We start from the raw sequence: 24,460 nt of genomic DNA, 5'->3' as shown, positions 1-24,460 counted from the left end.
CATAATCATAAATCAAACCAGCATCGTGGGGTAGATGACTTTTTTCCTTTCTTACAGCTTAAACCCACCACTATCTAGAAGGACGGAAGCGACTGAATGTGAGTGAATGGAAAATGGATAACATCCAATATAGTTTACTGCCGAATTGTAATAAACCCATGTACCTCAGATGAGATGAGTTTTGTTTGTGAATTTATGAAGTTTGAGCGATTGTTTAAGATGATGGTAAGTAAACCGTTAAAACGTTGCTTTTCCATTTGCAAATAAACAAGAAAAAGTATTATTTTGACAATATTTACAACAATACGCATGACAATATATGAACATGAAAATCATTTTTATTTTGTGAAGTGTGCAACAATTAAGTAAACTTACAATTTACTTTGGCGTTATGTAAAGCCCACAATAACCACAAGCTTTTTAGATTTATTTTAAACCAATTTCGTAGTATGCGAAAAACCAGCGGCTTAATTATAGCACATTTCCTTGTTACTATTTAAAAAAAGGATACTAGTTAAGGTTTTGTTTAACCTTATCTCTTATTTTCATACACGGCTTTTCCCAAAAATTATTTCACTAGAAAACAGCAGAAATTTATACCTAAAATGTGAAATAAGAACACTTAACCTTTTCCCGCATTTCTCATCCTTTATGTCCGCTTTATGTATCCTTTTAATAAGGTGAAATTAATTGGAATTTCATACAGTAAATAGTCCCCAGAATCATTCAACGAAAAAACTTGATTGCCATCCTTTGTATAAATTGTTTGCCTTTACATTACGCGTTCCCTCCAAAATTGATGAAATGCGCAATTCAGCCCTCATTTTCGGCTCTATTTAATCCCCGCTCGGGCACAGAGGCAACGCGCTGCAAGCCCTCCATCATACTAATAGAGCTTTTCACGCGAAAACCATACCGCATGGCACACTTTTCCTGGCGCGTGACTCACATCAGCGTGCCTTCGTTACCCGTGGGGAAAAACGAAATCCCCATTCTGATGTCGGTTTAAATTTCCACCGAGCATTCCGCCCGTGTGCTGATTATATAATTTTTTTTGGCAGCTCATTTTCCAATTCCGTTTGCTATATTATTTTTTTCTTTCCCCTACCTGGCACGTTCCCTGAACGAAGTGTTGTTCATCAGTAGCTTCCACGAACCATCCTTACCACGGGACGAGACATTACCGATGCTAAGTATGCGCACCGGAACCGGCCGAGAATGAAAAGTGTTCAGAAAATAAAATTCAATGCAAGAAATGTCCCGTAGAATCACTTACAATAAATTTGCCACCCTTATCATATTCCGCTCAGGTATTCGAGGAAACCGTCACGCAACCAGTGTCATTTGTTTCGGAGCTTTTTTGTACCTTTCTTTTTGTGATTTTCGATGCCAACATCAGTTACCATTTCCCGTGCGGTCGAGCTGTAGGAGGTTGTATCGGTCCCGGTTTTTTACACCCAATATTCAAGTAAGCGAGCAAAGGAAAAATCAGAAAACGCCGTAGACGTATTCAAAGAAAAGCCTGACTTCGTCCTCTCACACACACGCACAAAGCCACTTGACAACCGTTCAGTGCCATGGCAACGGTGGAACTGCTCGGATGGATCCCAAGCACGAACCACCGATGCAAGGATAATGAACGTAAACAAACATCCCCCATTTTCCCGAGCAGTACAAGAATCGTACGAGGAAAATCTTACACCGACAATTTCCCCTCACTGTTGGACAGCCAACAACGCTGGGGAATAATTTTCCCCTTTTCTCGGAGGGGAATTTGGTCGAGGGCTTTCAAAATCATCAAACAGCAATAAAAAATCTTTCAGTCGGAAAGATAGTAGTGCTTTAAAAGGCAATAAAAAAAACGTCCCACATTAATACCTAAACACCTGTCTGGCGCGACAGCATAAAGGATTGTAGACCAAACCGATAGACGATAGGAAAGTTTTCCCTTTTTCCGCTTTCTCCACGTTTCTTTGTGACAAACAGCGTAATTTCCGTGCATTGGCTACCGAACCAACTAATAAACAGGATTAACTGTAAAACAAAAAAAAGGCGTCGTTAGAGAATGGAAAATGGTTTCCTCTACTCAAACTTTCCCTTCTGAGTCCTTTCTCCTTGGAAACGAAACAAACAAAGACTTATGCTGACATGGGAGAGTGCCATCGGTTTTCCATCGAACGAAACACCGGCGTACAACACATGCTTCCTCTTCTGAAGGGTGACCTTGAGATATTCGAATGTAACAGCTTGAGGAGGAAGGTGGAACGAAGTGCATTAATAATTCATAGACCAGAATATCAAACACCTTCCCATTTCGGGGACCACCTGGAGCCAAGTGATGGGAGTTTTTCCTCATGGATGCACTCATTTTCTGCATACAACAACCACAAGGATACGGGAAACCTGAAGCAAGCGATAGAAAGGGGGAATTTGTTGGAATGTTGGAACGGCCCTTTATTTTCCTATCACAAACCCCTATGTGTACTCCGATGCCGTTCGGAAAAAGAGTAGCCTTTGTCAGCTACCTGTGCCATGCTCCAGTTCCTTTGGTTCACATCCCATTTCGGGCAGCATGTTTACCACAAAGAAGGACAGAACCGCGCTCCAATTCATTCCAACTGCATATCCTTTCACAAGAGTTTTTTCCATGTTTCAAATGCAACCTATCGTCTACTTTTTCCTTCATTTTCACGCAACGGTGTGCTATACAACTGCGAAAATACACGGGATTACGAAGGGCGATGATTAAAAAAGTTGCCTTTCACCAAGCCGGGATCATTTGTTCCCACGCAAGACACCGCACCATCGGGTAACAAAGATCGGTGAAGTTGCTGAAAGCAGCTTCATCATTCGCTTTCCAGCTACATTCGTAACCTAGTTTTGGGTGGCATGCAGTGTTTGCAATGCGGAGTAAACAACAAACGGACATGGATGAAACTATTTGCATATTCGGAAAGATGGCACATAGCTAGGGAAGTATATTTTGCAGTTAATTACTATCCTGATGAGTCCTTCATCGCATGTTGGCAAGGGTAGAGTAATATTAAAATTGTTACATGGTCCCTGCATGACCGTAGTAGAATATAATTTGTCTAAAGATAAAATTTTTCCATTAAAATATTTAATAAACAACTTACCGTCATATGCCGAAAAAGTATTCCTCCTTGGACACGACACAATTGCAGGACATTTCTCACTGTTATTCATAAACGCAACGGGATTTGCTTAAATCTCACTTGTATGATTTATTCACTAACCACCAATGCTAAATAAGTCACTAGGTAAAGTAAAAGTAAAGCCCCATTTTTGTTGCAAATTTTGGATGGAGAACTGAGGCACGCGCGTGAAGACGCGGTCCACGATTCCAGCGCCGCAGTTACAGTTGCGTCTAAAACATGAGCCAAAGATTCATCGCAATCGACGGCATCACGATTCCGGTCACAATGCTCGATATCAGATTCACACTATGGTTGTCAAAAATTCTCACACCACTTATATGGCGCACATTTTTCCCCGGCTGTTCCACGATCACGCCTCGCTCGTTCTGCCCAGAGTACTGCAGCGTGGCACCGATTAGCGAGTCCACGAGTGAACCCACCAAGCCGGCGATTCCCCCAAACACAATCAACGGCCACTGGTTTGGGCTGTTTTGGTAGATGTTCGTCTCGACCGTGTACCGCACGGTCAGGAAGTACACCAATCCGATCAACGTACCGCCGCAGAAGCTGGCCAACAACCCAAAGAACGAAATAGCCCCATTCGTGCCCCGTGGGACTCGCTTCCGGGTGGTGATGAGAAATGGATCACCACTTCCAACCACTGTTCCCAGCTCGCTCGCCCATGTATCCCCATTGGAACATGCGAACGAGCCCATAATAGCCACTCCGAGCCAACTCGATCGGTACAGATTGACAAAATCGATCGGTCGCTCGCCGTATCCGCAGTCCAGCAGATACAGTAACGCTAGCTGGGTTGCCATTCCCGCATTACATATTACCTGCGCCCAGTTCCGTTGGCCTCCTTCCTTGAAATCATCCTCGATTTTGCGCTTCATGTGGCCCCGAAATTTGGTAGCTCGACTCGAGCTGAAGAAAAACGCCGCCAGACAAGCCAGGAAGGCGTGTGATGCTATCGAAAGAATCACGGCACATAGCAGGCCCAAGGCGGCGCCAGACTTATTAACACCCTTCCGCTTCAATCCGTACACCATCAGCAGAACGGGCACGAGGACGGAAAACAACCAGCGTGTCGGAGGAATGACACTACCTGCAGAAAGAAAACATACGGTTAATCAACCACACACTTGGGTATTCCACAGCTACCTTAGCTTTCCCTTTCGGAGTCACTTACTTGCTCCATCGGAAGCAATTTTAGAGTACGCCACGTTGCCTATCCACATGAACATGGACAGTGGCACCGACAGGCCACACAGTAGCACCGGTAGAATCATGTAAATCGTACTCTCGTGCATTTTCTGCACCGTTGAACGCGTGATGCTTTACTGCAAATGAAACATTGTATTTTACAAACGACAAACGAAGCACTTCTTTAAAGCTCGTACTTACGCAAATCACCGGATAAGAAGTAAAATACAATGCCTTAACCTAAACCTTTTTCTCGTTTGTTTTTGCGGTCGTTCCAATGGTGCAAAGGTATATTTTTAACATAAATTTACTGTATCAACACCGACACCGCGCAGCTTGTACCGTTTTATTTACTTTTGGAATTTGTGTTGTTTTTTTTGTGTCGAACTTTCACTTGATTTTCGCCTGATTCGGGGGGTCCACCAACGTTCTTCCAAACAGTAAACAAGCTCAAATATTTGTTCAATTTATATTGCAGATATTATAAACAGTTGTTATACATTCAAATCCACATAAATTAGAAATTATCTGAGCGTTGAAATAAAACTTTTTGTCAATAATTACTCCTGTATAATATCGCCAGTCGTTTCGCGGCGAAATTAACGAATCTGTCGAAATGACATTTTCGCTTCACGGGAGTAATCAAGATAAATACACAATAAGTATGTAACCATCTTGGGAATAATGATCGTTGACGCAAAACACGTAGTCGAAAAATTGTAGATTGTAAACATTGCATCGTAGACGATAAATTATTTCTCTAAACTGCCAAAAAACATATGTTATCAAGTGGTCAAATTAAAGGAGCAGTGCATACCATCCTTCCCTGGTGTTTAGGAAGTTCTCGTGGGAGAAAAACGCAAGGGAGTCCACGATAAACGGAAACGAATCTGCTTACCAAACGAAACGGCAACGAAGTGGCGAACTTCAGCGGAACAGGTTTAGGTGGAAAAATGCGTCGCTCGCAGGGCCACAATTACCAGCCGGTTCCGCAACAGCCTGGCCCAAGCAACGCTAGCCATGACGCACTGGAGGAAGAAAACGAGCGGATGGCCGAAGAGTTGAAGGGTAAAATCGGAGCCCTTAAATCGCTAACGATCGACATCGGGAACGAAGTACGGTACCAGGATCGTCTTCTGCGTGGCATCGACGAGGATATGGATCGGACTGGAGGCTTCATGTCGAACACTATCAATCGAGTCGTACGGCTGGGCAAGGGAGGCCACCGGAACTACATGTGCTACATGTTCCTGTTCGTAATGGCCGTGTTTTTTGTGTTATTCCTCATACTGAAGCTGCGATAATAGTGAAATCAATTTATGTATTTTTTGTTTTTCTTCCTGTATTTACAAACCAACCAACGCGATTTATACATGATCTATAAAGTCTTTAAAACTATGTTACGAGAAAAACGTATTTCAAATTATAAACCGATGTGTATGTGTGATAGTTTCAGAAAGCAATTTATCGTACATCAAACCCAAGTCGACCGAAAGCCCACCCCATGTCATCTGAAGAACAGCTACGCTATGACCGTTTTATGGTTTCAATTTGTCGTTTTCTTAATTTATTTTCAAACTTCGCTTACTTATGACCTAAAGCACTTTCGAACCGATCGGTTCACTACTGCAACGCTAAAGGGGCTTTTCTTCATGTTTTTTTCATACACTTTCGATGGGGATGGGATGCCTTACAATACGAGTCTGCAGTTTCTGTACAAAGATCAATAAGGGTCTTTGCAAGCAATCGATCTCAACTGTTAAAAATAATATCTATGTACATCTACGGATTGCATTTCTGCCCTTCTCCTTTGTATCACACATATTTTTTACCGTTAAATTCTTCAATGCAACATTGGTAACAGAAAAGCGGAAAACAACGGAGATTTTTATATTCATCCCCTTCGCAGTGCGGTATTTTTACAATGAGAGAAGGTTGTGTTTTTGCAAAACGTGTGTTCAAACAAGAGAAGTTTTTTATTTGTATTTATCAATAGAGAAAAACAAAATTAAATTTTTCTAAAACCTATCACCCTTCTTGATGTGGTGTTTTGACGGAAAGGTAAATCAAACCGCAAGCCTAACTATGACACAATCTAACGCACGAGAGAAAACGTACCATCCTGGAAGGATGGAGATTCTCCATCGAGCCACGTGCGTGATTGGTACACCGTGCTCGTTGTTGTCTTCTCCGTGCATGCGTACAGTTGCTTTGATTAAAATAATCCACTACAATTATTCCACCAGCAAATTCAATCGCCTACTATTTAAGCCTAGGGAGAATAACCCCCGAAATCGGGAGAAAACGTTCGACCGCCGTCGGCGAACGGAAGCTGTACACATTTTTGAGGAGAGATCCTAATTACCTTCCTATGATTCGCTCGAAATAAAACCTATACAAAATTCTGCTGTCCCTGTGGACGGAGGGCCTACGATGACTATGCGTAATACTAATCACAAACGTCTCAGCCGCTCCACCAACGAGTGCTTTTTTCACTAATTGAGCGAAGATTTCAAACAACAACACTTTTTTGATACATAATGATATACAAAAAAGGTGTCAAGCTATAATGGAACTGTAACCTTGTTATCCATTTTTCAAATATAGACTTTGCAAAAATATAACCGAAAAATAAAATCATTTTAAGTTGATTTTAAATGCAGCTACACAAAAATATGGTTTCTGTACAAATCTTGAAGAATGACAAATGAGTTCAACCGGCTTAAGTTTTCTCTCGCTTTTTAACGTTGCGCTTTGAGGCGCATCGCACCAGAATATCGGAAACGTGCGGTTTGTGTTTGAAGATTTTCATAATCTGCACCCGCGCCTCGTTGATGCCGTCCATGACAATTTTGCTTCGCTGCATGTTACCCTGGAGGAGAGAGAAAAATTAATACAAAGTTAGTTTAATTTTGTCTATCCCCGATGTGTGGTGACTAACCTTTAACAGTTCATTGATTCGCTCAATATCGGTGCTAGATTTTACCGAACTGCTAGAGCTGCTACTACTCGCCCCACCATTAGCACTGCTGGCACTTTCCATCGCACGTAGCATCTGACCCAGATTACCGTAAGCTTGAGATTCAAGATTGCACTATAAATGAAGGATTTAATGTAACATGTTTATCACTATAGTAGAAAATAAAACTCGCTACCAGCAACACTAGTAAAACTTACCAAATCCTCTATCTGCGCGCTGAGGTGGTAAATCTTCCAGCCATTCACCTTCTGCAGGATATGCGACTGGTTGGCGATGTCCATGACCGTCGGGCGCCGTTCCTCGCGCTGCTTCACATCCGTGTACCGCTGGAAGTGATTGTTGGCCGCTTTCCATGTTTGTTTGTACGACTGCAAAACCGGAAAACGGATTTAGTGAACGGAGTTATTAACTAATGTAGGTGTATGGCCTACTCCTGCCATGCAAGCATTTTTGGATGCAGAATGATTTTTGCATCAGAGCCTGCCATGGAAAGCCAAATAAACTAACCTGAAGTAAACTGTAATTGTTATTTTTTCGTAGCGCAGTGCTCGATTTCGACGCTGCCACCACAACGGTGGTTCCAGGTGCCTGCGATTGTGGTACCGCTGTATGTGCCGTGGAGGATGAAGAAACGACCGGTGGATCCATCCGAACATTAGTTGTGCTATTGCTGCTGCTGCTGATGGTGGAAGAGTTGGCCATCGTTGACGTGGTGACCGAACCAACGACGTTTAAACTGTTATGCTTGCCACCTGCTACGGCCTGCGAGGACACCATTTGACCGGCAACCGATGACGACGACGATGATGATGACGAGGACGATGACGACGCCGAGGAGGATGAAGGAACGGTACCAAGCACCACGATACCGGAACCACTCGTATCCATCCGTTCTTCATCCGTCGCTTTTGGCGTCGCTTCGGCCTTAGGACTGTCCGCCACGAACAGTGTCGTCGTAGTCGTCGTCGTCGATGCCGTTTGATGTGTGCTGTTGTTTGCGGTCGAGGCTGATGATACGACACCGGTGGTGCTTATTGTTTTCAACGTGGCACCCCCTGTTTCCGACATCGGTAGATGCAATTGTTTGCGTGCCTTTTTACGTGGGGTCTGCTCGTAGTCACCGTTTTTGCTACTGGCCGCCACACTCACAACCGTGTGGTTCGCAATCGGGACCACTGTGAGTGTCGTCGTGCCGAGGTTCGTTGGGAAGCTTTCCGTGCAATGAAGGGACATTATATCTCTCGGTTGCTGAAGGTAGTGCAGTTCGCCTTGGACCGGTTTAAAGTGACCGTCGCCCGATATGGCATTACTGTTCCGGTTAGCGTACGCTTGTGCCCGCACCTCCTCCTCTTCCTGCTCGTCTAGCCCCGGACTCGAGGTGGCGCTGACTGTCGTCGAGCCATCGGTAGAGGGTGGCCGTGAGTGGGACAATGGTGGCGTACCAGCCATATCACGTAGATCCGTGACCAGATGCTGATGGTGTTGTTGCTGCTGTTGCTGCTGCTGATGCTGTTGTAGGAATTGTAGTTGGGCTTCCTGCTGCTCCCGTTCCCGTTCCACCACCATCAGTGCCTGGGTGAGATCCTTCACCACCGGTGTCGTCTTGAGGGCGACACTTTCGACAAGAGCTCGTTTACGCAGGATGCTCGATTGGGGTGATTCTTGTTGGTGGTGTTGCTGTTGCTTCGAGGTGGCCACAACGGTCGCCGTGGTGGTGGTGTTATTATTCCCCACGGTGTTCCGATTTCCACTGACCGGAATGAGCGGGACAATGTTAGCACCGGATGCGCCGCTTGAGACGATTATCTGCTGCGTCTGTCCACTGCTGTCGACGATCAGCTGCGGATGGAACCGGATCGGTACGATTTGCGTCGCCGAAGGCGCACCACCACCGGCAGCGCCCGACTGTTGCGAGACGGATACGATACTACCGGTGACGGTGGCACTGCTGCCTTGGATCGAAGCGGGGACGATACCATGGATCGGCCCGGAAGTGAGCGTAGCCGTCCGGCCTCCAGCGTTCGCCGCCGACGACGATGATGAAGGAAGTGTGGCGGCACTCGCCTGTACGATCGCAAATGAACCTGACGTTCCGTAGGGCGTGAGGGTAGGATTGACACTACCTCCACTACCGGCACCGCCTGCCACAGTCACTACCGTTGTGGTGCTACCCGAACTTCCGCTGCTGATCACACTCGAGGATGAAGGGATGGAGAAAACGGGCCCACTGATTGCACTCGTTGTCGTAATGGTGGCGGCGGACGACGATGCCGCCGAGGCACTCTGCACAAGCGTGACCGTTGAGGAGCCCGCACCAGAGGACGATGCAGACGATACTGCCGAAGTGCTCGAAGAAGGAACGTTGCTGCTACTGTTGCTCGTCGCAGGAGATGATGTTAATCGCTCGTAATAGAACGTGGACGTCGGCAGGAAGGTGGTGGCTGATGCAGATGAACCACCACCACCACCTCCACCACTACCAACACCGCCGAGGACAGAGGAGGAGGAAACGACACTGAGTGTCGTGTTTCCTTTCGCGCTACCACCACCCGGAGCCGATCCGGCACCTCCAGTGGCTGCAATGATCGTACCCGTTGTCGTACCTTGAGGCTGGGGACGTGTCTGTATGTAAAGCGACGGACCAGTACCACCGCTAGCCGTACCGACTCCTCCCGCCACTGAGTAATGCTGTGTTACAACTCCACCTCCTCCTCCGACGCTCGACGATTCCAACGAAACTAAAGTTTGCTGTTGTTGCGGGGTGACCTTCGCGATCGGAAGCACCGAGGAGAGGGAAGTGGCCACTCCGGTAACACCAGCACCACCGGCAGCAGCCGTACGCACTATCCCTCCCGTGACTATGCTAAGCGGACTGTGGCCGGTAGTACCGCCACCGACGCTTCGGGCACTCGTGAGGGCCAGTGGAAGGGGTATCACGGTTGCTCCACCTCCCGATGAAGCGCCAACTCCCGTTGCTTGACTCACGGTCACAATCTGTTGCTGTTGCGACTGATTGGAACCTCCCGTTCCTCCCGCAACGGAAACCACCGTCGGAGCATTGACGTTAACAATCTGCGTGATTTGTCCCGAGGCCGATTGCTGCTGCGAGACGGCACCTCCAACGCCAGCGCCGGATTGGTTCGTGGCGATGAGACTCCCGGCAAGAATGGCCGCCGAGGTGGATCCACCTCCGCCGACCCCACCGGTACTGACGACGATCTGTTGTCCGGAAGCGGTCTGCAGGGTGGTTGTACCGAGGCTTCCATCGGCGGCACCAATGTTAGCACCGGTTCCGGCTCCTCCACCGCCTCCGGTCGCCACCGGTGTCAGCTTGCCAACCTGTGCAATCGTCAGCCCAGGTTGAAGTGCACTCTGGGGCAGTCGATTGTTGCTCGCCACGATCAACGGTTGGATGTTGAGCAGGTTGGTCTGGATGCGGCCATTTACAATCTGCGCCGTACCCGTCGTACCACTCTGCGGATTTTGCACTTGGATGATGCGCGCCGGGATGCTGTTCGAGATGGCGGTCGCACCACCGGTCGCCGTAACCACCGGGCGTTGGATCTGTTGCTGTTGTTGCTGCTGTTGCTGCTGGGTAGTGGTAACAGTGCCGACCGTACCCGCACCTCCCGATGCGATCGTTGTCAGCACCGTGGTGGACGCAAGCACCGGTGGACGGAAGTTGAGGCTTCCGTTGCTGACGCGAATGTTCGCTGCCGTTGTCGGGAGTCGCTGAATCGTGGGTCGGATGCCCGTCGTGACGGTGGTTGCTTGGGGAGGCCGCTGTGGTGACAATGTGGTGGCCAGAGCAAGCCTCTGCTGGTTCGGTCCGATCGTGTATTGCTGGGCGTTACTGTTGTTCGTGTAAACCAGCGTGGATACTTGCCGAGGTGCTTGAAGAACGGCCGATAGCGTTGCGACGAACGCTTGCGGTGATTGATTTGCTTGCCCACTGCCAGCGCCGGAGTTTCCACCGGTCACGGTACCACCACCTCCACCGCCACCACCACCACCCGGTGCCCCACTGATTGCGATCGTTTGCGGTGCACCAGCTCCTCCCGTCGTCTGACCACCCGACACCACATTGCTGACCACGGCCGTTGAACCTGCTCCCGCGCTTCCGCTGTTCACCGAAACCTGATGATGGTTGGTAGGCAGCGTCGTCTGCGTTACGACTCTGGCTCTCGGGGCCACACCTGTCACCGTTCCTCCGGTTGCCGCCGCGATACTGTTTGCTCGGAGCAGCTGTGTGGACATTTGAAAATTCGGTACCAGCGTCGTCGTACCGCTCTGGCCACTCTGGTTCTGCGAGATGATGGTGGCGGCCGTCGAGGATGAGACGGCGCCGGACGAAGCGGACGAGGTGGTGACGTTGCGTGCCGGTACTACCGTCGGTGCCTGCCGTTGGACGAACGCGGTCGTGCTGTTGGTCGCGACCTGGATCGGCGGTGTTGAAATGCGAATCGGGCCATTTATCGTCGTGGCGCGGGCCGTCGCCTGCAGGCTAGCACCCACGACTGGCGTCGCAGACACACGGTTCGATACGTGGTAGGACACGGTGGTTGGCGTAGTCTGGGGCGCACGAGACACCGTCAGGGAGGTGGTCTGCGAGACGGTACGTGCCGCCGAAATGGCACTTATTTGAGTCCGATTCGTCGTCGCATCTGCAACAGCATAAGGCGAAAAGATGAGTAAATAAAAATATTATACATTTTTATTCAACGAAATGGGGACTTTAGGGTGATTTTCAAAAGCATACAAAATATCGCCCACATCTGATTTAGACATGTTTACGAGACACTTTATCTTTTCTAAGAAACCAATAATTTGTTTTTCTTTATTCAATAACTGTATAAGTAACGCGTTAAGGTAACATATATAATAAGCGTAGGAAATTCTAAAACATTTGTGCTGGATTAATGGTGAAAGTACTTATATGGGCCAACACTATAGTTAACCCTGGTGTGTGGCTTACCTTGCTTGATATTCGCTGGTTGACGGTAGAAATTCTGGGGTGCCGCACTGCTCGGGATGACTACACGCATCTGACTTCCGGCAGTAGAGCCAAATCTGGCATGTTTTCGAAGAAATTATTTTTCATCCACCATGTCGCCATCATTGCCATTAGTTATCGTGATGTGAAGAATTAGATAAAGAGAATAGGTTAGTTTTTTGTTTCGTAAGTTGAGCGAAAGAAAACAGATTGATTGTTTTTTTTTTGTTTCAAAAACCAATTATGCTGAGAACAAAGTTCATTTCTTTTTTATTTGCAAGAAAAATCATTCTTCGGTGTAAAAAAAACGTTTCAGATCTCTTTTCCCAGTAGAAGAACAAAGAAAAGTCTGCCACATATATTCCATCCCCCATGGACGGGGAAGGTGAAAAATGCCTCCGACTCGCACTGACAATTTTAACCGCATAAAAAAAATAACAATAAAAATAAACCCGTGATAAGAGCGCGTTGGAGAAAAACTAACCTGTACGTTGTCGTAGGCATCGCTGTTTTCTCCGGACGAACTAACACTTTCGAGGCCGAGGCCAAATCTATCGGAATTGCGGTTGTGACCACCGGTTTCCCTGCACCACCAGGGACGGTCTGGGGGCCGGAGGACGAGGACGATTTGTCCCCACCTCCGGCACCTTCTGTTGCACTCATATTCCCGCCTCGACGAAACAATGCCACTCTAACACCAGTTCCTGCACGTCGTAATCGATGGCAAAACTAAGCTTTTCCTTGGCCACAACTTATTGCTGTCTACAATATGCGACACGCTGCTAATTACTAGTTCACTCCACGCGACATAATGGCACGGAAACTGTGAAAAATCTTTTTCCGAAACATGTTTTCTTCTACCCAAATATGGCGAACGACGCGCATTACCACTTCTACCCCACTGCAGAGGTGAAAACTTTGGTGCAAATTTTTCGTAACTCACTGCCCACTATTTGACCGAACTTGATCGAAATGACCAACTGCTGATGCCTACACATCGATGTTGCCCATTGAATTGTGGTTTTAGCGAAATTATCCTCATAAATTCTTCACGAAAAGCAGGGCTCAACACTGCACAAGACACTGATGAAACGTCGACGACGCTTGGCACCAACATGGCAGAATCGGAAGATCCGAGCGATTTCTATGACGAATTCGAGGCGAAATGGTTCATTTGTTGTTATCTCTTTTCGAAGCTTTTTTGCGGATTTATCGTCACTTTCACTATCTAAAAACATTTTTTTAATTGGCTTCATGTTGAACTTTATTTTACTTCGTACACAGGTTTTTTGATTTCTACTAAAACAAAAATTATTGTCATCCAAGAGAGCGTTAGAGCACCTGACGTTCATTTCGCCACAATGGCGAAAATATCCCGCTTCCCATAAATTCGCCACAAACATCGTCAACAAATCTTGGACTTGCTTCGCAAGAAGTGTAGGGGGACATTAAAATATAAATATTTAAAGAAACTGCAATATTAATGTAAAATAACAGTAACAAACCTTGCGGGGATTCGGTGCAATGTTAAGTGTATTTGGATTTTGTGTAGCGTTCTGTGCAATTTAGAGAAAGAAGCAGTGTCACCAGTTTTCCACGATAGAAAATACTTCCCGGGGGTAGCGGGGGAGGGAAACGAAACCCTTATGGTTTATTCAACTTTATTTTTGAGCAATAGTTTATCGTGCAACTGTGCAATTGTTTTCGAACACAATATTCAATCGACGGTAGTTGTTTTGCAGCAGAAAAATTCCAGTGTGCGCGTGCGTTTTAAATAATACCGCCAGCAAAGGAATAGAACTCGCGTTATGAGTACTGCTGCTGGAACCTGTGTCGATATCCTCGATGAAATCGAAATCAAAACAGAACCACCGGAGCAAGAGGATGGTGTGCTGATAGAATCGCCTCAGGAACATATCTTCTTGCAGCCATTCATACCAAGTTTTCGTGCATCGTTAAGAGGTAATTGGGAAGGTGAATTTTTGTATGTTGTGTGTTTCGAGAAAAACATCAGCGAAATCGGTGATGTTACGTTTTTCGCCAAACTTCTGACATCAAGCGAAAATGTGACAGATCCCGTTTAATCCTACATGCTATTTTTAGCGCTGTCAAAGGGGTCTGCTAGTTTATCGTGTTTTGCTGCGTGAAGAAGGTTGTAAGCTCGTAGCATATTTGGTAGCATTTTTACACGCCATTAAGAAGGTTGTTGGTTCGATCCCCTGCATCCTTTGACTCTTTTCTGCGTCATATTCAGATTAGTTTGTGCGATACAATGTGAATATTGCTTCATCTATTGCAATTATTATTATCTGCCGTAAGAAAGTAAGTTCCACGTGCATTGACCAATTTGTCTTCCGACCGTCCATATCTTCTTGGAGCTCTTTTTAATTGAAGTGTTATTCCTTCCATCTTGCATGGTCGGAATGTTCGCTTTCATTAAAAAAGAAGCCAAATCGTTTTGTGCAACTTAAAACGGCCGAAAGATAGTACAGTTCTAGTCCAGTCCCCTGTGTATTTGGTCTAATTTGGTTTTATCGTCACTCCGCAGAGCAAGAAGCAATTGGCGTTTCTTTTCCTACTACTGCTGCTGCTGCTGCTACTGATGCCACTGGTGCCACTACTTTTACAAGTGTATACTTCTTTGACTTCAGTTAATATTACTGAAGCTGTCGATTCGGCAACCTCGAACGCAGCTTCCGCCGTGTTCCCAAATCCATTCACCATCGTGCCGTTTCCACTTCCTCCGCTGCAAGAACATTCAAATGGAACATGAACAGCAACAAAACACACCTCCGAGTGGGAGTGGAGGGGGTGGTGGTGCAGCACTTTTTCGACGCAAAAAGGCCATCCCGGTTGCAGTAGCCAAAAAAATTGGTTCCGGCAAATCATCGAAAATTGCATCATCAAGTGGGGCAGTATCGAGCGAGCAAAAGACCACACCACCGAATGCCGATGAACACTGTGAACCTCAACCATCGATAGAGACAACGGCCAAGCCAAGGGAAACCGGGAAGGAGGATTTTGGAAACAGTTCGTCTGCTTTTCGTCGCATTAAACCTAAAGTATCGATATTACCTTCAGCAAAGCCGGCAATATCGAGAAATACTAGGTCAACCACAGCGCAAGGACCGGCACCCGCTGAACTGGAAGGAAGTGAGGATATTGTTTTACCACCACAAACATCAGCTGTTGTTGAACATGTCGCAACGAAGTTAAATGAAGTGAAAAATATCCACCAGGATGATACACCTACGGAATCGGGAAGTACTGTCGAAGCACAACAGGCCAATCGATGTGATGCTGGAAATGTTGTCGATAAGATAAATGATAGTAGTAGTAGGCTGCAGGAACCACATAACCCGACCTCGCTGGATTCTAGTGATCTGTTGCAAAATCAGAAAGCTCCTCAATCAGGCGTCGTCTCCTTTCAGCAACAAGTGGGTGTTAAAGAGCTACCTCCCGGATTAACGCCGGAAAAAAGTGTCGCCACTCAGCATCATCAAAGGGCGGCTGCTCCCGATCCTAAAACCGACAAAGAAAACGTGCTACATTCCATAAAACCTTCTATGGAAATACCAAAATCGACGACTGTTGTAGAAAGTGAAGAAAAGCATGCTATCAAAAAAGTTGCAGTTACACAAACCGGTTCGACCACTCTTAGTGCTCCAGTGAAAACCATCAAAAGGACAATAAATCTAGGAAGTCTCGGACCGGACGTGGCGAAACTTTTAAAGTCAAGCATTGGAAAGGCGACGTTCAAACAGGCGCCTCCGCATGGAAAAAAGTTAACCACGGGGTCAGCGGGCCAGATAAAAGTTCCGCAGACAGTGCTCCGTTCCGATGCCAGTACGGTTCCATCCAGCGACAGCAATGCATCAGCTACCAAACCGCAGGAATTGGATAATCAATGCAATGTTCTTGTGCAAAATCAGTCATCACATCTTTTACCCGAAGCTAATATCCAGAAACAGCAATCAGATTGTCCTACTGAGAAGGAATGTTCCAGTGCGAATACTTCTGCAACAATCCCCTCACATAAGGTGCATTCAAATGACACCGCTGTTGTGTCGAGTACTACAGAAGGTTCATCCGGGAAAACAACCCCCTCGGTCGATCGTTGTTCCGATGAATCAAAACCATCCAGTCTATTAAACGCACAAACTTCAATACAGTTGACGGAAGCGGACAACAAGGGAAATGTTCCTTCTGTTACTCAATCGGTTCCACCCAATCCTCCTCAGCAGTCGTCGACGGCAAACAAAAAGATAAAAAAGATCAGTTTTCTCACACCAACGCAACAGAAAATGTTAATGAGCAGTCTAATGAAAGGGAAGTCAAAACCAACCGAGGTGAAAGCGAATCAACCTTCAATGGCATCGGCTGACCAAGAAGCAATCGCAAAACCAATTCCCGATCAAGGTACTCCCGAGTGTTCCGCTGTAGATCGTCCAAACTTGACAACTCCGTCTACAACTATGGCGACCGATGGTATCGGCAGCTCCGAGCGGAAGGTTGAAATTATATCGCACTTGGTCCTTCCAAAGCTGACGTTCTCTCCAAGGAAAGATGATTCTGCAAGGCTTTCACCTAGCGACAGCTGCATTGAACCAACGTCGACATCGGCGTTAGTTAATCCAATCGATCATCCACCCGCAGTCAGCGATCAGTATCCAAAGATACTCATTATACACAGCACTGGACCATTTTCTGCAACTGCACCATCGTTCTCCATTCCTACTGGCAATCAAAACTCCGGCTCCTTAGGGGCAGATGTGTTCGACACCGGTGGTGTTATTCAAGGCACCTCGACACTTCATTCTCTGACCACGGCGGTACCTTCAACTCCAGAGAAACGACGCGAACCACCGGGTTTGGTTACAGTCACAGTTCTACCACGATCCCCATCCGCCGCTATATCTGAAAATCGAATGCCACCAAAGCTGCCGATACCGGATGTCACCGTTTCCGTTGTTCCAGCAAATCCGTCCCATACAATACAGCCTGTTTCCGTTGTACCAGCAGGTCCGTCCCATATAATACACCCTGTTTCCGTCGGTTCCACCATACCACTCGAACAGCGTATCGTTCCAAGAATTGTCATCGACAAGAGTTATGTTGATCAGGACAGTCTATCTTCATCCTCATGTTCATCGGTTTCTTCCACCGAGCAACCTTCCAAACACTATAAAGCGAAATCAAAACAACAGTTGGATACAAGCACAGGAAAAGGGGTTGGCGTGGCTAGAAACACCACCGAAACCCAATCAAAAGCCATGGGCTGTTCGCCAAAGACACGGGATATGCTTCGTGAAAGGGTTTTGAAGAATTTGGAGTCCCAAAAAATATCACCGCCCGAGCCAACGGTGCCAAAAACCCTCCGTTTCTACGCTGGCAGAGTGGTTCCACCCGTTGGTTGTTCGAAAACTGATCCAATGGAAGGTAACGTTTCCACTAACTCAACTGCGAACAAGCTGCCACCGGGTATTTCTCACAATTTACAACCTGTCGATCTCCGGACGCATCCCACGTTCAATGCCATGCAATCTAAACGCGATCTTTTTCAACTGAGTTCCACCAGGGCTAAAGAGATATTCCGTAAGGCAGAAGCATTGTCTCAAGATAGCCGTGCGGGAGGATCACATGATATTATTGTAGATGCTGACACCAGAGCGACATTAGACGGTACGTCCTCGGTACAGACTCACCATACGCAGCGACAGGAAATAAATGAATTCTATGGATATTCGGATTCCTGTATCGATAGAGATAGGTTGGAGCGTGACAAACAAAATCGCACATTCAATTCAATTCTGGAGGACCTTCAGAAGTTGAATGAGACGGCCTTGGAAGCAACTGTTCACCAGCAAATTGATAGCGATCGATCGAGTCCCAGTGTGTTGGAGATCAGTGAGGCGATGGATGCAATGGATTCTCCCGATCAACAAGATGATTACGATGCGCCCACGGAAGAAACGATAGATGTAAGGGTTGAACCCGGACAACAAATCGGCTACAATGTAGAGGAACCTTTTACAACCGGGCCGCAAAGCAGCCACGATAAAATTATACCATTACTGGAAAGTTTTTCAAGCCCTACACAAAGTCCGCCCGCTGAAACACATATCGTTGAAACTATTGAAACAGGAACCCCATCTGGAATGGTTGAAACAGATTCCCCGATTGCTGAATGTAATACCAATAGAACAAAACAAACCGACCCGCCTGCAGGAGACACCACTGAAATGACTCTTCCAGCAGAACGGGAAATATCAGTAATTGATGAAACGGGACCAACACTCGTCGATTCCAGCACTGCACAAGCTGAAGAAACAAGTCTAGAGAAACATCTTGAAATGGATAATTCAGAAATACCAGAAGAGAGTTTGGAAGGGGATCGAACTAACGTCGCTGTCATGGAGGTGAATGATGCCGTAAAGGATAACAGTGTCGTGGAAGCAACAAATCTCGATAGGATGGCCAACGACTCCATCGAACCTAGTTGCTCGTCCATGAGTACTAGATCGCCACCAGCTAAACCTGCCGAAGATCACGAACCTACCGGTGTCGATCTAATGGTCGCCATGGCAATGTCGATGAAGCAAGGAGGCAGTAGTACGGAAGACGAAGAAAATACTGAATCTGACTCAGAAAGTGATTCCGGGAGGAACAACTTCGATGAGACGAATCCTGAAATGGGTAACGCGGAACCTTCACCTTCTTCCGGAAATAACCGCGAGCAAACAGTGGTTGACAGTGTGACAAAAATAAGCCAACGGGAGAAGCGGAAGAGAAAACGGGATGAATTTATCAATCTACTGCTACGACATGTCGACTATAAGTCGCTCATGGCTGAACTAACCGGTAAACAATCCCACCGGGAAGAGCCCGCTCCTGATCAGTTATCCGGCAACGGGGTGGCATCCGAAGGCGGAGGCAGGGAAAACGAATCATTGAACTCTTTGGAGAGAATGGCAAAGGCAAGAGATCAGGCATGCAAACAAAACATAACTGGTCGAAAGGAGCACGGTGACAAGCCAGATGGAGCAAATTTAAAAGAAAACGAAACGGTGGGTCCAGATTTGAATGACAAAGCTTCAAGTGACGAATTGCCAGTACCTGACGCTGCAGAGGGGCGACGAATTGGGGCTGCGAAATCATCTTTAGGTGATTGCTTAGATATTGACACCCGACGGAGGGATGTTGACTCGCAGAGTACACAAGATTCGGAAAGATTGCCTTTGATCGAAAGTGAGGGAAAGCAGGGTGGTTCACTGGAAGAAAAAGCACAAACCCAAGATGCGGAACAACTGCAAATAGTACCTGATCAGATGCACGACGACCAACTAGAAGAACCGCATTCTGATCCCAGCGTTTGGCACGATGTTCCAGACGTTGAAGATGGCCTTCGCAACTCTGCAGAAGAGACAGTTGTACAAAAAAATGAAATCTGTGATAACACCTCGGCTGATGAGGCTGCAAGTTCCCGAAGCTCACCTATGCAGTCTACGTTTGATGATCGGCAGCAGCCTGAAGCAGAACAAACGATAGGACCATCTGTAGTTGAACGTCCAACTGCACGTTTACTGGAGTTAGTAGACGAAACTCCCGCGGAAGCGTCCCTAGAGGACTGCGATACAATCTGTGATACACCCAATACCGTCAACGATCAAAGCGATACAGTTTCTGACACTTTGTGCGTGGAAGCTACGACCATACCTGAAGAAGAGGCTATCGATACAAGGGAAATCTTTGAACCGGAACCGTTGCCGGTGAGCGAAGTGTTGCATTCGGGAGAAAAAGAGATGGAACAAACATCAAGCAGAACTTCTCGAGAGCCCGTTAGCAGCACGAATAAAAGTACAAGAAAAAAGGGCAAGAAGCGACCTGCGAAGAGTTCGCCTGCTACATCGACCACAAGGCCGGCCGCGAAGCGGAAAACGATTCTTCAGCACATAAAACCTCCATCGCCGCCCGTATTCGATAGTTCCGAAGCACCCGTATCGAACGAGGTGGTATCCGATTGCTCTACCGATGGATTTTCTGCTGTGGAGCGTCCTAGCACTCAGGAACGGGAAGATGAAGTGGTAAAAGCCTCGACAGTGACACAAAGCGCTACAGAACAATTAGAGTTAACGTCGAAAAATAATACTAGCAACCAAACGATAACAGAAGAGCTGAAAAGCAATACCAGAAAAGTTGGGCGAATGGGGAAAAAAAGACAAGTTACAAGTGTTGATGGAGACGGTGACACTCGACATCATCCTAGCAGGCACGATCTCCAAACTGTCGAAGTAGGCGTACAAAAGACTCATCAAGTAGCATCACATTTGTTTAAAAAACAACCTGCTTATCCCCGGGAGAATACGAGGGGTAGCAGTAGTAGATTAAATAAGCGAAGTATATCTAGCAGCAGCAGCAGTGGCGGTAGCACTAGGGAAGCAGCAGCCGATTTGTCCTCTGATGCCTCTTCCCGGCGAAGCGGACGTGCCACGCGTGCTGCTAAGCGGCGCAAATTGAAGCGCAAGAAACGCTCCACTCCTCGTGGTGGGCGAGGTGCGGATTCGGTTTCCGATACACCCACCATCACCGCATCGTCCACCACCAGCACCATCGACGACGTCACAAGTGCTGCTGGCTCTCGTACACGACGTGCTGCTACCTCTTTCAAACGCTCTAAAGCTTCCAAAATCTCTAAAGCCCCCAATACAGATGAGCAGTTCATTATCAGCGAGATCGATACGGAGGACGATTCCGATTCGGCGGGCCGACCACGCGTCCTAGAGGTGATCAACGTACGGTACCAACGTACGGCTTCTTCGAACAGCGCACGACAAACCCCAGCAGGATCTGCAGGCATCGTCGGGGGTAGCGCCACAAGGATGGACCCCACGGGCGTAACGATATCGGCGAGGCAATCGCTAAACCCCAGTCCATCGGACGCGACGGTGTACAAATGCGGTAACTGCGGCAAGGAACTGCACCGGTCAGCGTGGCAGGAACACTTTGCGTTCCACAATGGGGTAGCGTTCCGCGAGGGCATCGATGAGCCGATCGATCTGAAGGACGTGAAAGCGGTCGGGAATGCCATATACCGGTTTATGAAAACCAACCGACGGTCGGAGGTCATCTGCGAGAAGTGTAGCCAGGTGAAGAAGTCGCACTTGGGCATGGCGTCCCATTTGCGAACGTGTGGGATGCCGAAGGAGGCCATAGAGGCGACCAAGGTGACCTGCGAGCACTGCGGACGAAAGATGAAGGCCGTCAGCTTTGCGACTCATCAATCGTTGCACTGTCACGTTCTACGGGAGCAGCGTTTAAAGGAGGCCGCCGAGCAGGCTCCAGCACAGCCGGTGCTTTCCAGCGGCCCTAGCGGAGATGAAGCTACTCAACTGACGGCGAGCGGAAGAAAGAAGCGTCGATCCGTTAAGTGGTATGTAACTCATATGAAATTACCCTAAAAGGTTGTGTGTTTGCGTTCGATGTTCATTGTTTTTACATTTCAGTGCCGAAAAAAAGATAAGAAAGCTTGCACGAGAAACGATTGAAGAACCAAAGCAGGTAACTTTTCACGAAAGAGACAATTCATTCATCAAACCTATTCTATAGAACATCTTTTCCTTTTATGTTGTGTTTACAGCTACTCATAAAAGTTACAAACCGTATGATAAGCAAGGGTTTGCTAATCAGCTGGCTGAAGGACATGAAGAACACGGGGCAGACGACCTGCAGGCACAAGGGCTGCTTCTTTGTCGGAACGTCCGAGGAAATAATGAGAAGCCACAGTAAACTCTGTCCCTACGCCGCGAGTACGGCACCATTCTACGAGTGTGCAATATGCCAGCATCAGGAGGCGAACCAGATGCGAATGTACGACCATGTACGCCAGGTGCATCAGATGGAATTGGGCTCCGTGCAAAACGTACCGAGCGACAATGAAAGCGACACAAATGTTGCGTTTGACAGTGAAATGCGAGACGATGGTGCGAGCAGTAGCTCCGACATGGATGCAACGATCAAAGAAGAAGACCTCGAAGACGCAGACGACGATGGAAAGTGGAAACGAAAGCAACCGGCGAAAAAGGGCGCTCCTAAGAATGCTAAGGCTACGAAACGATCGAAAAATCGAGCCTCAGACGGGGATGAGGCTCTGAACGAGACGTCTGTGTTGGCCGACGAGGGAGAAGTGTACAAAGAAAGTAGGTGTTTTTTCTAATACTTCCTTAGTGTAGTAAATAATAGGTATGGTTAACCTGCACTATCTCTTCCAGTGGTCCAGGCTGAAGCCGCCGAGCTGAGGGCGCAGCGGAATAACATCCAGTTCACCACCATCCAGTGGATGTTTAAGTTTCATCGGGAACACTACGGCAGCCGGCAGCTATTCCCGCAGCTTCAACCCGATGTGGACGTTCGCTTCCTGCAGATGCTCGCCATCCGTGAATACCTTCCGCGCTCGGTCCATTCGCTTCGGTTTCAGCGACGCTACGCCAAGCTCTACGGTGAGCCGTACAAATTGCGAGCGTCCGACAATTGGCGCCAGCTGTTCACTTTTCAAGGCGAGGTGCTCGATGGTGAGCCGATTTTTTACTGTGGTGGCCCCGTGACGGCTCTCGATTGGTTGCCCATCCCAAGCGACGAGGGTGATGACGCAGCGATGGATCAGATTCTAGCCATCGCCTGCAAGTCCGGTTTCGACGATTATTACACGTGCGAGCAGCTATCGTCATCAGTGCCGCGCAAATGTCTGATTCAGATCTGGAACGTGGGACCGTTGCGGAATGCCAGGTATGTTGCGATACGGTTGTTGTTGTAATTTTCTCAATCTAAACAATACACTGGAGGAAACAAGAATAGCACCACCCTGTTTTTTGCCAATATTTGTTATATTTCGTTAAAGTTGGAGCTTTTTCGAGTTTGGTACGTTATTACAATCAATTTTACAACTTTCCAGTGGATTACGATCGTATTCATGTGGGCTAATAACGTTAAAACCAAATAAGTCATGAAAACAGGGAGGAAATAAAAATAGCACCACTTTGGATTTTCGTTCAGCAATTGAAGCTATTCTTACAAAACCTCAATTAAAATATACTTTAATGATTTTATTAGTAAATATAAGAGTATTGGTATCTAATCCCTTCAATACGCGGTAATTTAGAGGTACAAAATACATTTTTTTCAGAGAGTTCTGCTCATGGCGCTCCCAGCATTCACGAATACGAATTAGCACGTAATTATTGCTTCATTGTTTGACATTTGAAGTCAACCACGATGACCATGAATAGACCAAAGGTTTTTTTATGAGATTAGGATACAAAAAGCCTGCTGGCCACCTTGATAGCTCCATTCTTATATCAGGAATCCAACCTGTAGTTAACATCAACTCATGGAATCCGGTACATTTTTATTGAAAAACGAAGTCTAAGCTCATCCAAGTTTAATTTTGTTCAATTAATCTTGTTTCTAGTACATCAAACTTCATTCTCAGTCAGATGCATGGCAAGGTAAGCTTTCGTTGCAGTGAGAGAACTCCCCATATCAATGGTTTAACACCACCAACGTTCCGGCTCATTTTAACACCAGGTTCTAGTTGAAAATCTAGGTAAAAGTATTGTCAAACATGTAGGAAACCAAGAATGAACTTATTTAGCCTGAAAAGAACTTTTTTCATGTGTCGCTGCAACAAGTATACCTTAAAGCGAATTTGAACCGATTCAATGCATGTCGCTCTGTCATGTTGGACTTGCGGAATCTTTGTGGCTACTTGTAGTTTTCCCCGTTCAACGTAATTTGCTGCAAATGTCTTGTTGGCACCTTAAGTTGAATTCTGCATAATTTAGAATCACTATTCGTCACTGGTTTGCTCCTTATTTATAAATTATTCGCATATCCATCTCCGTAAGCTGGGTTTCACTCCTGCGTTGGTCCTTGTGGCCGTCGTTACCGAAATGTTTCATCAACCCTACTGCTATGATATGTAATCGAAAGGTTTTTAGACCGATTTTCAGGGAACAGCCCTCTGCTATCATGGTCAGTTTTGATGTTTAGCTCGGTTTTAACGAAGCGATGCTGTTCCTGACACATGGCTTCTAAATGGCTTGGAAAATCAAATAACACACGACTAAT

General features: G+C 46.9%; 3 protein-coding genes across 3 annotated transcripts; 1 reads left to right on the top strand and 2 right to left on the bottom strand.

Moving 5' to 3' along the window:
- Positions 1-3,246: 3,246 nt before the first annotated feature.
- Positions 3,247-4,707, bottom strand: LOC131287532 (transmembrane protein 19). Its single transcript, XM_058316591.1, has 3 exons — positions 4,566-4,707; positions 4,351-4,501; positions 3,247-4,266 (listed from the first exon to the last, which is right to left on the bottom strand). Exons 2-3 carry the CDS (start codon positions 4,469-4,471, stop codon positions 3,389-3,391), a joined length of 999 nt encoding a protein of 332 aa, XP_058172574.1. The 5' UTR covers positions 4,472-4,501; positions 4,566-4,707; the 3' UTR covers positions 3,247-3,388.
- A 433-nt stretch (positions 4,708-5,140) lies between these two features.
- Positions 5,141-5,793, top strand: LOC131287898 (BET1 homolog). The gene has a single exon (XM_058316991.1). The coding sequence runs from the start codon at positions 5,318-5,320 to the stop codon at positions 5,666-5,668; it is 351 nt and encodes a 116-aa protein (XP_058172974.1). The 5' UTR covers positions 5,141-5,317; the 3' UTR covers positions 5,669-5,793.
- A 947-nt stretch (positions 5,794-6,740) lies between these two features.
- Positions 6,741-13,369, bottom strand: LOC131289870 (mucin-19). The gene is made up of 6 exons (XM_058319208.1): positions 12,822-13,369; positions 12,320-12,414; positions 7,852-12,008; positions 7,542-7,712; positions 7,306-7,458; positions 6,741-7,236 (listed from the first exon to the last, which is right to left on the bottom strand). The coding sequence occupies exons 1-6, from the start codon at positions 12,998-13,000 to the stop codon at positions 7,087-7,089; spliced, it is 4,905 nt and encodes a 1,634-aa protein (XP_058175191.1). The 5' UTR covers positions 13,001-13,369; the 3' UTR covers positions 6,741-7,086.
- Positions 13,370-24,460: the final 11,091 nt, after the last annotated feature.

This window comes from Anopheles ziemanni, chromosome 3 (genome assembly GCF_943734765.1).
Source record: "Anopheles ziemanni chromosome 3, idAnoZiCoDA_A2_x.2, whole genome shotgun sequence".
Lineage (NCBI taxonomy): Eukaryota > Metazoa > Arthropoda > Insecta > Diptera > Culicidae > Anopheles > Anopheles ziemanni.
The sequence above is the reverse complement of the archived record's forward strand: the minus strand, read 5'-3'. Positions and strand labels throughout refer to the sequence as shown.

Excerpts from the sequence above, each read along its gene's own strand:
- LOC131287532 (XM_058316591.1), bottom strand. The coding sequence starts at position 4,471 with ATGCACGAGAGTACGATTTACATGATTCTACCGGTGCTACTGTGTGGC. Across the intron at positions 4,267-4,350 it reads AATTGCTTCCGATGGAGCAA|GTAGTGTCATTCCTCCGACA; the intron begins GTAAGTGACTCC and ends TTCTTTCTGCAG.
- LOC131287898 (XM_058316991.1), top strand. The coding sequence starts at position 5,318 with ATGCGTCGCTCGCAGGGCCACAATTACCAGCCGGTTCCGCAACAGCCT.
- LOC131289870 (XM_058319208.1), bottom strand. The coding sequence starts at position 13,000 with ATGAGTGCAACAGAAGGTGCCGGAGGTGGGGACAAATCGTCCTCGTCC. Across the intron at positions 12,009-12,319 it reads ACCAGCGAATATCAAGCAAG|ATGCGACGACGAATCGGACT; the intron begins GTAAGCCACACA and ends ATGCTGTTGCAG. Across the intron at positions 7,237-7,305 it reads GAATCAATGAACTGTTAAAG|GGTAACATGCAGCGAAGCAA; the intron begins GTTAGTCACCAC and ends TCTCTCCTCCAG.